We start from the raw sequence: 15,205 nt of genomic DNA, 5'->3' as shown, positions 1-15,205 counted from the left end.
AAATGTAAATCAGTTTCAAGGACTAACTCTTGACCCTTTATTCTAGTGCCATATCAGTTATTGTATTAAAGAATTAGTAAGCATAAAGAATATACAACTAGTTTGTCACGCATTATATCAATATAATGGGTAACAAGTCATGGTTTTTGATTTATTTATTTTTTCTACGAAACTTGTGTTTTGCAGGTTTTATAAAATGACGTCCAAGATGAATGAGACTTCGTCCATGCAATTCCTCCTTGTAGGCTTGTCCCACTATCCATATCTCCAGCCTCTCTTCTTTACAATATTCTTCATGATCTATTTGATGGCATTTACTGGAAATATCCTGATAACTGTAGTTATTAGCGTCGATCCTCGACTTCATACTCCAATGTATTTCTTTCTTGTTAATCTTTCAGTCTTAGATATTTGTTGCACAACTGCCGCTATCCCTAAGATGCTCCAGATACTTATTGTAGATAAGAAGGAGATCTCTTACTCTGCCTGCATTTCCCAGTTATATCTTTTTGCTGCTGCTCTGAGTACTGAACTGATTCTTCTGACAGTCATGGCTTATGACAGATATGTGGCAATCTGTTTTCCTTTACGTTACAAGACAATAATGAACAGAACAGCCTGCGCATGCTTGGCTGGCACTGCCTGGATCCTGGGTTCGGTGAACTCAATGACACACACATGTCTTATATTGAAACTCTCTTTTAAGGAAACCAATATCATTGATCACTTTTTCTGTGAGATTCCACCAGTACTCAAATTGTCAATTTCTGACACATACGTGAATAACGTTGTCATCGTGGCTGCTGATGTACTCCTAGGAATGATGTGCTTCTTATTAATTATTATTTCATATATTTATATTATTTCCACAATTATGAAAATTAAATCTGCAGAGAAGAAAAAGAAGGCCTTCTCCACCTGTGCATCTCATCTCACAGTAGTGACTATTTTCTATGGTGGTGTGATCTATACATACGTACGACCTGCATTCAGCAAACACTTGGAGGCTGACAAAATTGTATCTGCTCTTTATGCCATAGCATCTCCAGTGTTAAACCCTGTTATATATAGCTTGAGAAACAAAGAGGTGATCAATGCTATCAATAAAACATTTGCCAGAAAATCATAATAATATAAGTGAAAGATTACTTGCTAATATCCACATCAGTGCAGGAGAATTTAAGGGAGTATTCCCATCTCAAGGATCCTATCTATACTGGTAGCTTATGTATATTGAAGACTTTTTCTAAATATATTGCTTTAGAAATACTGCTTTGTTTTCCTGCTATGTGAACTTATTCTACCCATTGTTTACACAGTGGTACCACAACCATGGACCTGCGAGCTAGGGCATGTGACCTCACTTACACAGCAGGACAATCAGTTCAGCTAATTGCAGTTTGCTGATAAAGCCTCTCCCTATGTAAACACACAGATAACATTGTTCTGTACAAGCATGTGCATATTATCTGATCTGCATAAGTATTGTGATCCTGCAGTGTCCAGTTCAGGGGGTGGGGGGAGAAATACAGGAAGTGAGAAGAAGAGATAGAATGCAAACTGCTGAAACAAGGAGATGGGAAAACCTCTTTAAGGTGTCATTACACAGTGTAGTTTGGCCTCAATAATTGCATTAGTATTGCTTCTAAGTACTTGCCCTTTTCATGTGTGCTGTGCATTCAGCACTGTAGTTAAATATTGCACAGTTATAAGAAGTGACGCTATTTACAGACTTGACTAGCGTATACTTCCATAGCTGTTTCTGTTTAAAAAAGGTGAAATAAATATAAAGCATATCTGGAAAAAAAAAAGCAATTCTACTTTTGATCATTTGGTTTTTTGTTTACAATATTAGATGTGAGCTATAAATGAAAGTCATTTTTCTGCAGGTCACAACTACAGTGATACCTTTTTTTAGGCTAAGGCCCAACATTTCAGAAATGCAGCTTTTTTTATGGCACATTTTCTTGTTTTTTTAAAGTAGTTTTTAAAAAGTAGTTTTCCCATCTCTTTGTTTCAGCAGTCTGTCTCTTCTTCTCACGTCCTGTATTTCTCTCCCCCCTACCTCACAGCTTGCTCAACAGGCCACTATGAAGTGTCACAATACTTATGCAGATCAGATAATATGCAAATGCTTGTAGAAAATGGACTCAATGTTATCTGTGTGTTCACAGAGTGAGATAACAGACTTGGCTTTATCAACAAAACTGCAATCAACTGAACTGATTGTCCTGCAGAGCAGTGAGTGAGGTCACTTGTCCTTTCTCACCGTTCCATGGTTCTAGTAACGCTATGTAAACAACGGGAGGAATAAGTTCACACAGCAGGCAAACAAAGCAGTATTTCTAAAGTAATATATTTAGGAAAAGTCTTCAATTTACATAAGCAACCAGTACAGATAGGAGCCTTAAGGCTCTTTTCACACGGGGCACAGAATGGCGGATTTTGGTCCTGATTCTGACGCGGGAAGCGTGTCAGAATAGGGCCAAAATGTGCCTGCCACGACTGTCGCGGCTTCCTGCTCCAGAGTAGACTCAAATGAATGGGCCTAGTCCGGAGGGTGCTGCCACGAGGTGGACGCCCGAGCTGAATCAGCCACGGAATCCGCCTGAAGAAAGGGCAGCTCGTTTTTTTTTTTCCTGCAACATGCCGCTCAAGGAAAAGAGTAAGCTAGCGGTCTACATAGACCGCTATTGTGAGGGGGCGGATTATGACGTGGATTCAGCGACAAAATCAGCCCACTCTTGCCCTGTGTGAACGATCCCTAAGATGGGAATACACCTTTCAGTTTTAATAATATTTCAAAATAGAAACACTTTAGTAGAGATGAGCGAACAGTGTTCTATCGAACACATGTTCGATCGGATATCAGGGTGTTCGCCATGTTCGAATCGAATCGAACACCGCGTGGTAAAGTGCGCCAAAATTCGATTCCCCTCCCACCTTCCCTGGCGCCTTTTTTGCACCAATAACAGCGCAGGGGAGGTGGGACAGGAACTACGACACCAGGGGCATTGAAAAAAATTGGAAAAAGTCATTGGCTGCCGAAATCAGGTGACCTCCATTTTAGACGAATAGTGGATTTCAAATCCGGGTCATATGAGAATGTGAACTTTGTGACTATGAGACAGGGATAGCTGTACAGGCAGGGATAGCTAGGGATAACCTTTATTTAGGGGGGAATGTTATTAAAAATAACTTTTTGGGGCTCTATCGGGTGTGTAATTGTGATTTTTGTGAGATAAACTTTTTCCCATAGGGATGCATTGGCCAGCGCTGATTGGCCGAATTCCGTACTCTGGCCAATCAGTGCTGGCCAATGCATTCTATTAGCTTGATGAAGCAGAGTGTGCACAAGGGTTCAAGCGCACCCTCGGCTCTGATGTAGCAGAGCCGAGGCTGCACAAGGGTTCAAGCGCACCCTCGGCTCTGATGTAGGAGAGCCGAGGGTGCACTTGAACCCTTGTGCACCCTCGGCTCTGCTACATCAGAGCCGAGGGTGCGCTTGAACCCTTGTGCACACTCTGCTTCATCAAGCTAATAGAATGCATTGGCCAGCGCTGATTGGCCAATGCATTCTATTAGCCCGATGAAGTAGAGCTGAATGTGTGTGCTAAGCGCACACACATTCAGCTCTACTTCATCGGGCTAATAGAATGCATTGGCCAGCGCTGATTGGCCAGAGTACGGAATTCGGCCAATCAGCGCTGGCTCTGCTGGAGGAGGCGGAGTCTAAGATCGCTCCACACCAGTCTCCATTCAGGTCCGACCTTAGACTCTGCCTCCTCCAGCAGAGCCAGCGCTGATTGGCCGAATTCCGTACTCTGGCCAATCAGCACTGGCTAATGCATTGTATTGGCGTGATGAAGCAGTGCTGAATGTGTGTGCTTAGCACACACATTCAGCTCTACTTCATCGGGCTAATAGAATGCATTGGCCAATCAGCGCTGGCCAATGCATTCTATTAGCGTGAACTGAGATTGCACAGGGGTTCTAGTGCACCCTCGGCTCTGCTACATCAGATTGCTACATCTGATGTAGCAGTGCCGAGTGTGCATCAGATGTGTAGTTGAGCAAAACTGACTCAGCACTGCTAAGTCTCTGCATTCGCATAGGAATGCATAGGCCAGCCTTCGGCCAATCAGCGCTGGCTCTGCGGGAGGAGGCGGAGTCTAAGGTCGGACCTGAATGGAGACTGGTGTGGAGCGATCTTAGACTCCGCCTCCTCCAGCAGAGCCAGCGCTGATTGGTCGAGTTCCGTACTCTGGCCAATCAGCACTGGCCAATGCATTTCTATGGGGAAAAGTTAGCTTGCGAAAATCGCAAACTGACAGGGATTTCCATGAAATAAAGTGACTTTTATGCCCCCAGACATGCTTCCCCTGCTGTCCCAGTGTCATTCCAGGGTGTTGGTATCATTTCCTGGGGTGTCATAGTGGACTTGGTGACCCTCCAGACACGAATTTGGGTTTCCCCCTTAACGAGTTTATGTTCCCCATAGACTATAATGGGGTTCGAAACCCATTCGAACACTCGAACAGTGAGCGGCTGTTCGAATCGAATTTCGAACCTCGAACATTTTAGTGTTCGCTCATCTCTACACTTTAGTTCACAGTTGTTCTTTGCAGCACATTCCAAGACCACTAACTTTAATATTTTACTCTCAATGAAGCTAAGTGAAGGGGTTTTCTTGCAGGATGACACGTAGTTTTCATTAGTACTATTTGGTGTACATATAGTACACTTTTTTATCACTTTTACTGTTGGTATAAAATGGTTATGTCTCTACACTGTAGAATGGTATACCCCAGGCAGTATATGTTTATGTGTGACATACACATTGACCCTCATGTGACCCTTGGCATGTATGAAGCAGCAGTATTACCTCTCATCCATTAACCCCTTTTAGATGCAGTCCAAAAGTACCTTAATAACCAGTCCCCATTTTTCAAAACTGACGTCACTTTATATGGCAATAATTTTGAGATGCTATAACTTTTGTAACACAAGTGATTTTGAGAATGTTTTTGTCATGATAAATTGTGCTTCAAGTTAATGGTAAACATTGATCAATATTTTTGTATTTATTTATTGTAAAAAATAGGAAATTTGGAAAAAAAATTGCAAATAATAAATATTGTCTACTATATCTCTTGTGAGAAAGTGAGAGGCAGAGTACTGAAGTTCCGATATATCATCGCCCCAGGTTTTGGGAGACCGTACTGTGCTATTTGTGCTTTGCTTTTGTTTGTTCGTGTGGTTGGTAGTAAGCCACATGTATAGTTAGCTTCATATTGTTTAGTTAGTGCTCAAAAGAGTAAGGTTTTGTTTGAAGTTTCGCCTGAAGTTGAGGCCTGGTTCACATCTGCGTCGGTAATCCGTACAGGGGAGTCCGCATGGGGACCCCCCAAACGGACTAACGATCGTATTGGCAACCCCATTATAGTCTATAGGGTCTGTGTGCTTTCACTGCACACCGCTTGCCAATGTGCTCAGTAGTCTGTTCGGGGGGTGTCCACATGCGAACTCTCCTGAACGGATTACTGACACAGATGTGAACCAGGCCTGAGACTTTATTTTATCTTTCTTATTCTGTGCCTGACGTGAAGGTTTATTTATTTTGCTGTCTTTTCCAAATAAACCTGCTTACACCAGATATTGTGTCCATATGTGTCCAAACCTTAGTGTTGATGACCTTGCCACTTATTTCCATGATAAAATTGATAAGATCCGTCAGGAAATTACTGCCCAAGCCCCAGGTTACATTGATCTCCTCACCAACCACACTTCAGACTGTCCATTCTCATCTTTTGAACCTGTTACAGAAGAGGAAGTCTCCCAACTACTTTCTTCATCTTGCCCTACAACCTGCAGTAGTGACCCCTTACCCTCACATCTTCTCCAATCTCTGTCACCTGCTGTCACTACTTACCTTACTAAAATATTTAACTTCTCTCTCTCTTCTGGAATCTTCCCATCCTCCTTAAAGCATGCTGTTATAACTCCGCTATTAAAAAAACCCTCCCTGGACCCATCCTGTGCTGCTAACTATCGACCCGTCTCTAACCTCCCCTTCATCTCTAAACTCTTAGAACGCCTGATCTATTCTCGTTTAATCTGCTATCTCTCTGCTAACTCTGCTTGACCCCTTACAATCTGGTTTCCGCACTCTGCACTGTACTGAAACGGCTCTCACAAAAGTCTCCAATGATCTCCTAATGGCTAAATCCAATGGTGACTTCTCTCTTCTTATTCTTCTGGACCTCTCTGCAGCTTTTGACACTGTTGACCATCATCTCCTCCTCACTATGCTCCGCTCAGTCGGCCTCATGGACACTGCGCTCTCCTGGTTCTCTTCTTATCTCTCAGACCGCACTTTCAGTGTATCATTTGCGGGCTCTGTTTCTTCGCCTCTTTCTCTTGCTGTTGGGGTTCCTCGGGGCTTGGTCCTAGGCCCCCTGCTCTTTTCTCTCTACACAGCCCCCATTGGACAAACCATAGCCAGATTTGGCTTCAGGTACCATCTTTATGCTGATGACACCCAATTATACACATCTTCCCGTGACATCACCCCCGCACTCATACAGAACACCAGTGACTGTCTCTCTGCTGTCTCAAATATCATGTCCTCACTCTATCTGAAACTAAATCTCTCTTAGGGGGCGTTCACACTACCGTTGGTGTCCGATTGCAGTGTCCGTTGCTACTGTCCGTTCAAGATTTTAGCAACGGACACTAGCTGTGTCCGTTACAATTTCCATTCATTTCAATGGGATTTCATCTGTTGTCAGTTTGTGTCCGTTTGTGTCCTTAAGGGTCCGTTAACAACCATGTCCGTTTTTTCAAGCGGACAGAGAAATCACACATGCAGGATTTTTTTGTCCGTTTGAAAAAACGGACAGAAAGTGTCCGGTTTTTTTTTAACATTGAGGTCTATGGACAACGGCCATATAACGGACAGTAACTGATGGCCATCAGTTACAGTCCGTTTTTTTCTGTCCGTTTATTTTCTGCACATGCTCAGAAAGCATAAACAGCAAAAAAGAAAAAACGGACAGTATAAAAAACGGACACCAACTGATGCTAACTGATACTAATGTGTCCGTTTTTTTTAACTGATCCATTAAATGGATCAGTTAAAAAAACGGACACATTAACATCAGTTAGCATCAGTTAGTGTCCGTTTTGATAGGTGTCCGTTTTTTTTCTTTTAAACGGACACCTTCATAACGGACACCAACGGTAGTGTGAACGCCCCCTAAGACTGAACTACTACTGTTTCCACCATCTAACAGATCTGTCCCTGATATATCCATTGCAGTCTCTGGCCGTACTATAACTCCTAGGCAGCAGGCTCGCTGTCTTGGGGTCATGTTTGACACAGACCTTTCCTTAACCCCTCATATTGAATCACTCGCACGTTCATGTCACCTCCACCTCAAAAACATCTCCAGAATACGCCCTTTCCTTACTAGAGATACATTAAAGACACTTATTGTCTCTCTGATTCATTCTCGCCTTGACTACTGTAACTCCTTATTAATCGGTCTTCCCCTCACTAAACTCTCCCCTCTACAATATATTCTGAATGCAGTGGCCAGGCTGGTCTGTGCCAGTCATTACATTGGCTGCCTATTCATTATAGAAGGCTCTCCATAATGGCGCACCTCCCTACATTTCCTCCCTCATCTCCGTCTATTGCCCAACCTGTGTACTCCGTTCACTTAATGACCTAACACTTACATCCTCTATTTTCAGAACCTCCCACGCTCGTATACAAGACTTCTCCCGAGCTGCACCATTCCTCTAGAATGCTCTACCCCGGACAATCAGATTAACTCCCAATTTCTACAGTTTCAAACGCAAACTAAAGACGCATCTTTTCAGACAAGCCTATCACAATTTCTAACGTAAACCCTTAACCCTCCTCTGTCCCCGCTCCCACATTACCCCACATGATATGATGTCATCTCATGCTAACTTTATAGGTCCAAGCTCCATCCACATGTTAAAGGACACGACTGTCGACGGCTCATAAAGTCTTATGTTTATGTAATGACAGTCACCTCTATAACAAAAGTGTCTGACCTCTGTATAAGCAATGCCGCCCTTGCTACCTCTTGTGTCACCCCCTCTACCTCATAGATTGCAAGCTCTTGCGAGCAGGGCCCTCAGTCCCATTGTGTGAAATGACTTTCTTTGTAATGTATCTTTCTGTCTGTATTTAAACCCTACAAATTGTACAGCACTGCGGAATATGTTGCCGCTATATAAATAAAATTTATTATTATTATACCATTACTGCTACCTTCCCCACACTCAGCTTTATCTTGGCATCATCTTTTAATCGCCTTTAATTTATTTCAGGCATTAGAAGGCTTTCAAGTGTAACAGCGATTTTGCAGATGTACAAGAAATTTTCCCAAACAAGCTTTTTAAGGACCATTTTAGTTCTGAAGGACATTATAAAGGCCTATTTATTAGAAATCCTATAAATCACCCAATTTTCAAAACGGAATCCCTGAAATAATTCAAAACAGCATTTGGGAAGTTTGTTAACCCTTTAAGCATTCCATAGAAATTAAAACTATATGGAAGTGAAATTTAGAGATTCCATGTTTTTCAATAATTCATTCATTTAAGTGCTAAAATTAACACATTCACAAAGGGTTAAAGGAGAAAATGCATCTAACAGTATAAGGAAAATGTTTGTTTCTGTACCGTGTTAGCCAGTGGTAATGAATTATAAAAAACAAAAAACTTGCAAGTCTTCAGTAGGTGATACCTTTTTTAATGGCTAACTCATAATGATGACAGAATATGACGTTTCGAAGCTTTCTCTGAAGATATATCTAAAAACACTTTCTGCAGGCTGCATATATATATATATATATATATATCTGGATACAGGGATAGGATTTCAGGAGGGAGGGGGGGAAGAGGCTTATTACTATATACATATAAAAACAAATAATCAATCCCCAGTTCCCAGAGTCTTTATCTTTATGGCTGTCTTAGTTCAAAGATTTGTATAAAAAGACATAAATCCACATAATGTATTAAAACCACTATCTACAGACTTGAATAGGGTCATGCACTTGTACTCATAAATCAGTCGCTGTTTTCTTGATTTAAAGTTCCCTCTTGAAATCAAAATTTTCATGTCACTGGTGATATTATGATCTTCCTGGCAGAAATGTTTTGGCACGGGAAGGTCTATTCTCTGTTGTTTAATTGTATGGCGATGGGAATTGATTCTCATTCTGAGTTTCTGTCCGGTCTCTCCAACATATAGATTTTCAGTGGAACATTTGGTGCACATTATCAAATACACTACATTAGGTGTGTTACAGGTGAATGTACCTTGGATTTTATATTCCCTGTTATAGTTTGGTATCTCTATCCTGTCAGTGGTCAGTATGTGGGGGCAGGTTTTGCACCTTTTCTGTCCACATGGGAATGTTCCTGTGTTAGTTGGAGGTGACAGTGAGCTGCTAACAACCATATTCCTGAGGTTTGGTGGCTGTCTATAGCACAGGAGAGGGGGGTCTGGAAATATGGATTTTAGATGGTGGTCTTTTTGCAGTAGTGGATGTCATTTGCGTGTGATTCTTCTTAGCGTCTCCAGGTGTGGGTTATAAGTGACAACCAGGGGCACTCGATTGTTTTCCTGTTTGGTATCGTATTTTAATAAATCCGATCTTGGTATTCTGGTGGCCCTGGTGATTTGGTTATCAATTGTTCTTGGATGGTAACCCTGCCTCAAGAATGTGTTTTTGAGGCCTCCAAGGTATTCGTCTCTATCCACAGGGTCTGAACATATACGATAATATCTAATGGCCTGGCTATATAAAATGGAGTTCTTTATGTGTTTCGGATGAAAGCTATCCCATCTTAGGTAGGTTGGTCGGTCAATTGGTTTCCAATACAGTGATGTCTCAATTTTGTTGTCCTGTATCTTGATGACTGCGTCCAGGAAGTTTATTTCAGAGAAGGAGTGATTGAGCGTCAGGTTGATGTTGGGATGGAACTGGTTGAATTGTTCATGGAAGGTTTTCAGCTGTTGCTCAGACCCAGTCCAAATGATTAGGATATTGTCAATGAAACAGTAGTAGGCCAGAGGCCTGGTGGTGCAGGTGGATAGGAAGTCACTCTGAAGCTTGGCCATGAAGAGATTAGCATACTGTAGCGCTATAGACAGCCACCAAACCTCAGGAATATGGTTGTGAGCAGCTCACTGTCACCTCCAACCAACACAGGAACATTTCCATGTGGACAGAAAAGGTGCAAAACCTGCCCCCACATACTGACCACTGACACGCTAGAGATACCAAACTCTAACAGAGAATACAAAATCCCAGGTATGTTCACCTGTAACACACCTAATATAGTGTATTTGATCATGTGCACCAAATGCTCCACTCAAAATCTATATGTTAGAGAGAGACCAGCCAGAAACTCAGAATGAGAATCAATTCCCATCGCCATACAATTAAACAACAGAGAATAGACCTTCCCGTGCCAAAACATTTCTGCCAGGAAGATCATAATATCACCAGTGACATGAAAATTTTGATTTTAAGAGGGAATTTTAAATCAAGAAAACAGCGACTGATTTATGAGTACAAGTGCATAACCTTATTCAAGTCTCCAGATAGTGGTTTGAATACATCACGTGGATTTATGTCTTTTTATACAAATCTTTGAGCTAAGACAGGCATAAAGATAAAGAATCTGGGAACTGGGGATTGATTATTTGTTTTTATATGTATATAGTAATAAGCCTCTTCCCCCCTCCCTCCTGAAATCCTATCCCTGTATCCAGTTATATATATGCAGAAAGTGTTTTTAGATATATCTGGAGAAGGAGCTCAGAGGAAGCTTCAAAACGTCATATTCTGTCATCATTATCAGCCATTAAAAAAGGTATCACCTACTGAAGACTTGCAAGTTTTTGTTTTTTTATTTTCTAACAGTTTATGCAATTTCTCCCAAGCCCAGAAATAGCCCACATGTGGGTGTAAAGTGATACCAATAGAACGGAAACCCACAAAAGTGACCCCATTTTGGAAACTACTCCCTTGACAGAATTCATCCAGGGGTATACTGAGCATTTTGACCCTACAGCTGTTATTAATACTGGGATGTGTAAATGAAAAATGACTAAAATGTCACTTTATCCCCAAAGTTTTCATTTTCACAAGGGGTGAAAGGAGAAAAAGCTCGCCATTGCTCATGAACATGGGTATAACCCATATATAATTTTAATCTGCTATATGGGTACATTTCCCTGAATGGAAAGAGCGCTATTTGGTTTTGAGGGCAGATTTTGCTGAAATAGATTTCAGGTGCCATGTTGCATTTACAGAGCCCCTAGAGTACTAATACAATGGAAACCCCCAAAAGTGACCCCCATTTTGGAAACTACACTCTTCACAGAACATATCTAGGGGTAGAGTGAGCATTTTGACCTCACAGCTGTTTCACAGATTTTATTAACATTGGGACATGAAAAATTACTTCTTTTTTTTCCCAATAAACCAACAACTTGACTTCCGTCCATCCCAGCAGGATCAACTATGTACTGAAGACTCCTAGCAGTCTGGGGTCACTGGCCAGATCTCGGGCTGTAGAAAATATTCAATGGCACCACCCCACCCCCAATTTCGCAGAGGGGGTGCCAATTGGGGTCATTAACATGGCAGAGCTCCTTGGATGCCGCTGTCTCATTTGACTGCGGAATCCAAGGGTTTAAAACCCACAGTTGCAGCTAAGCTTATGGAGAAAGGTGTTAGCTGTCAGTTACAGCTAACACCCGCTCAAATAGTGTGATGGAGAAAAGCCAAGGGCGTAATAGTAAGGCCACTTGTGTTAAAGGGATTGTCCGGAAGAAACTCATATTTCTAAAATTAAGCTAAACACCCTCCCCCTGCCTAAAATCTAACTTACTTTACCAAAAATGTATAAATTACCCATATCGCCAGAACCACAACGTGTTGATGCATGGTTTATCCCACAGCGCTTTTCTTTTGCTGAGAAACGCAATGTGGGGCCTTATCCTTAAAGAGATTGTCCAGGTTTTTTTTTGTTAACTATGCCAGGAGAGTTGAAAAAAATAATACCCATCACTGGTACTACAGTTTATTACTGTCCCTGCCTGCTGTATACACAGTGCTCAAGGAGCGCTGTATACACAGCTGAGTGCCGTCATGATGTGGCACGCCTCTGACCCCAGCAGTCATGTGATTTGTTGACATCAGAGTCTGTTAGAGCTGCTGAGTCCTACAGGACCAAGATCAGCTCTATGCTAACATGCAGGAGGCTTTATTCACCCTGCAATTAGGGCTAAATGTACCAGCCCGTTACAGTGGAAATTGGCCTCTCCTCTCCCCCCCAAAAAAAGTGATCAGATGTCCCTAAAGGTGTATTATGACCTTATGGGGACACAATGTAAAAAAAATTTAATCAAAATAAAAAATGAAAAACAAAATTTAAATAAATTTTTAAAAAATACATAAAGTTACATGCCAATAAAACGCCCTTTTTACAGGTTCTTGCCCCACCCCAGACGACCGCAAGCAAATTAAAAATTACCATAAACAGAGAGGAAAAACTATTTTATTAAGTTTTTTAGTAGCACTTTGGGCTATTAAATAAAGAAAAAAAAAACGAAAAGTGAAAAACAGAAACGTTTTCCCTCCTCTTTTATTTATATTTTCCCGGATATAAAAAATGAAATAAAAACACATGCATAAATAAAAACATAAAAATAAAGCCCTATGTGTCACTGAAAAAAAGACGCAGAAATTAGTTGAATAATCTAAATAATAAAAATGTTACAGCCCTCAAAACTGAACCCGAAAACGAGCCTGGTCCCGAACTACAAATTGGCCTGGTACTTAAAGGGGTATTCCCATAACTCTTGTTCTGCAGCCTCCAGGCTCTGTGCTCTCTTCACTTCCTGGATTTCTCGGCACATTAGTGGGTGGCGTTTCACTTGCTCTGCTATGTTTGAAGTCAGTAATGAGGGATTGGTTGTAAATGCATTACCACAGTATAAAGCTGATGTGGAAACTGATGTAGCAGAGCTGGATCTGAGTCAGTTTGCATTACATACAGAGGTAACGGACCCCTTATCTCAGCCCTTATCAGCCAAATTTAATTAAACCGGCTGATAAGTGGAAAAGCTGAAGATAGCACAGAAATCCCGGAGCGCTCACCTCCCCCCTCCACTATCTGAGGAGCTCCTTTGCTTGTCCGTCCCTCCCTCCCCCACTGAGAGCAGGCAGCTAAGTAACTTGGGAAATGAGCAGATAAACCCAGTGGCCATAGAAATGCAGTGTCAACAATGAAGTGAATAAATTAAGATAGCGGACAAACAAAGCAGTTTTCATAAAGCAATGTACAGGGTGGCCATAATATAACCTCAGGTGTTTGGAATCGTGTGCAGGCTGACCCAATGGATGGAATCGCCTGAAAATTTGTACATGTGCTAATCAAGGCATGGGGAAACGGACGGCATGAAAAAAAATAAAATATAACCCTAAAAATCATCACCAACTGCTTCCTCGTGACAATGACACCCGCATCACATTTGCATTAAGGTTTCTGGCCAGAGTGGAAGTGGATACCAATTGGCCATGGAATATCCTGTGGAGCGACGAAGCGCATTTTCACCTGAATGGAACGGTCAACACACAGAACTGTCACATATGGGCCACCGAAAACCCGCGTGAGCTCGAGGGGGTTCCGCTGCATTCACCCAAGGTGACCGTTTGGTGTGGGTTCACCTCATCGTTCATGATCGGACCGTTCTTTTTCGAAGATTTGGGCCCAACTGGGGTTGCCACCTGTTCCGTAACAGTAGCGAGGTACCGGACAATGCTGGAAACAGTGGTCGTTCTCCAACTCCAACAGCGGCAGTGTCTGCAGACAATCACCTTAATCCAGGATGGAGCCCCTCCTCACATCGCAAATCCTGTGAAGAACGTTCTTCATGCACATTTTCCCAATGACAGGATTTTGAGCCGCTCATTCCCTACAGCGTGGCCACTGCGCTCTCCGGATCTCACTCCTTGTGATTTCTGGTTGTGGAGACACTTGAAGGAGCGTGTTTATCGGGGGAATGTCGAAACCCTCCCTGACCTCAAAGACCGCATCACGTTGGCAGTGCGCAGCATCTCACCGGAGACGCAAGCGTCGAGCACATTCTGAATAGGATGACCATGCTCACCATGATGGCGGCCACATTGAACAGTCATGCTAGTCGGTAGTCCAAATGGGACATCCCCAAGTATCGACAGACGGGTTTTGCGCCGCGCACTCACTGTACAGCGCCACATTATCCCCTGGTGGGGAGTTTTCGTATTAAATTTTTTTCATGCCATCCGTTTCCACATGCCTTGATTAGCACACATACAAATTTTCAGGCAATTCCGTCCATGACTCCAAACACCTGAGGTTATATTATGGCCACCCTGTAGTTAGGAAAAGTCTTAAATCCACACAAACTAGCAGTATAGATAGGATGCTTTTCATGGGACAACCCCTTTAAGTGGTTAAAGTACTTTTAGGCTGTCTTGAAGGGGTTAATATGGGGGCACAAATCCAGGAACACCGTACCCTATGCAATTCACCGCCCACTCACCCTTATACCATAGGACAAGTACCCTGCCCCGATTACACATGTTCAGGAAACACTGATATACACCAAACGGTCCGATAACTCAGTACATGCAGCAGTCACTATGGCATTGAGGACGAGCTATGGACACGTCGTGGCGCCCACACACTTCAGACCGAGGCCGTGCTCCTCTCTGCTGCTCACTACTACACAACTCCACTGGAGGAGGCGGCGCTGTACGGTTCCGTGCGTCAGCCTCGTGACCACAGCTCCGCTACATCATTGCCTTAGGTTTTCAGAGTAAGCCGTTTGGCGCCGTCGTGTGTGTTACGTCATCTATGTAGCATGGTCCACGCACCGCTCATTGGTGACTTCCCATGTGCGGCCGCGCTCACGGTTCCTCGCTTCTCTCTAGTTTAACTATAATAAACCCCCATGAGTTTGTGTTGTATAGAGCGGCGCTTTCAGGACGATTTTAGGAAAGTTCTTGTAACCTACACAAACTGGGAGGGGACGTACGTTTGCGTGCGCGTTTACGTCACCTTTTCGCGCAGGCGCACACCTTTCCTGTGCGGCGGCGTG

The 15,205-nt window shown here is 42.7% G+C and overlaps 1 protein-coding gene across 1 annotated transcript; it reads left to right on the top strand.

Annotated features, from left to right (window-relative positions):
• Positions 1 to 208: 208 nt before the first annotated feature.
• LOC142189616 (olfactory receptor 13G1-like) lies at positions 209 to 1,129 on the top strand. The gene has a single exon (XM_075262222.1). It carries the CDS (start codon positions 209 to 211, stop codon positions 1,127 to 1,129), a length of 921 nt encoding a protein of 306 aa, XP_075118323.1.
• The last annotated feature ends 14,076 nt before the right edge of the window (positions 1,130 to 15,205 follow it).

Source organism: Leptodactylus fuscus, chromosome 1, assembly GCF_031893055.1.
Source record: "Leptodactylus fuscus isolate aLepFus1 chromosome 1, aLepFus1.hap2, whole genome shotgun sequence".
Classification (NCBI taxonomy): domain Eukaryota; kingdom Metazoa; phylum Chordata; class Amphibia; order Anura; family Leptodactylidae; genus Leptodactylus; species Leptodactylus fuscus.
This window is presented reverse-complemented; position numbering and strand designations above follow the sequence as displayed.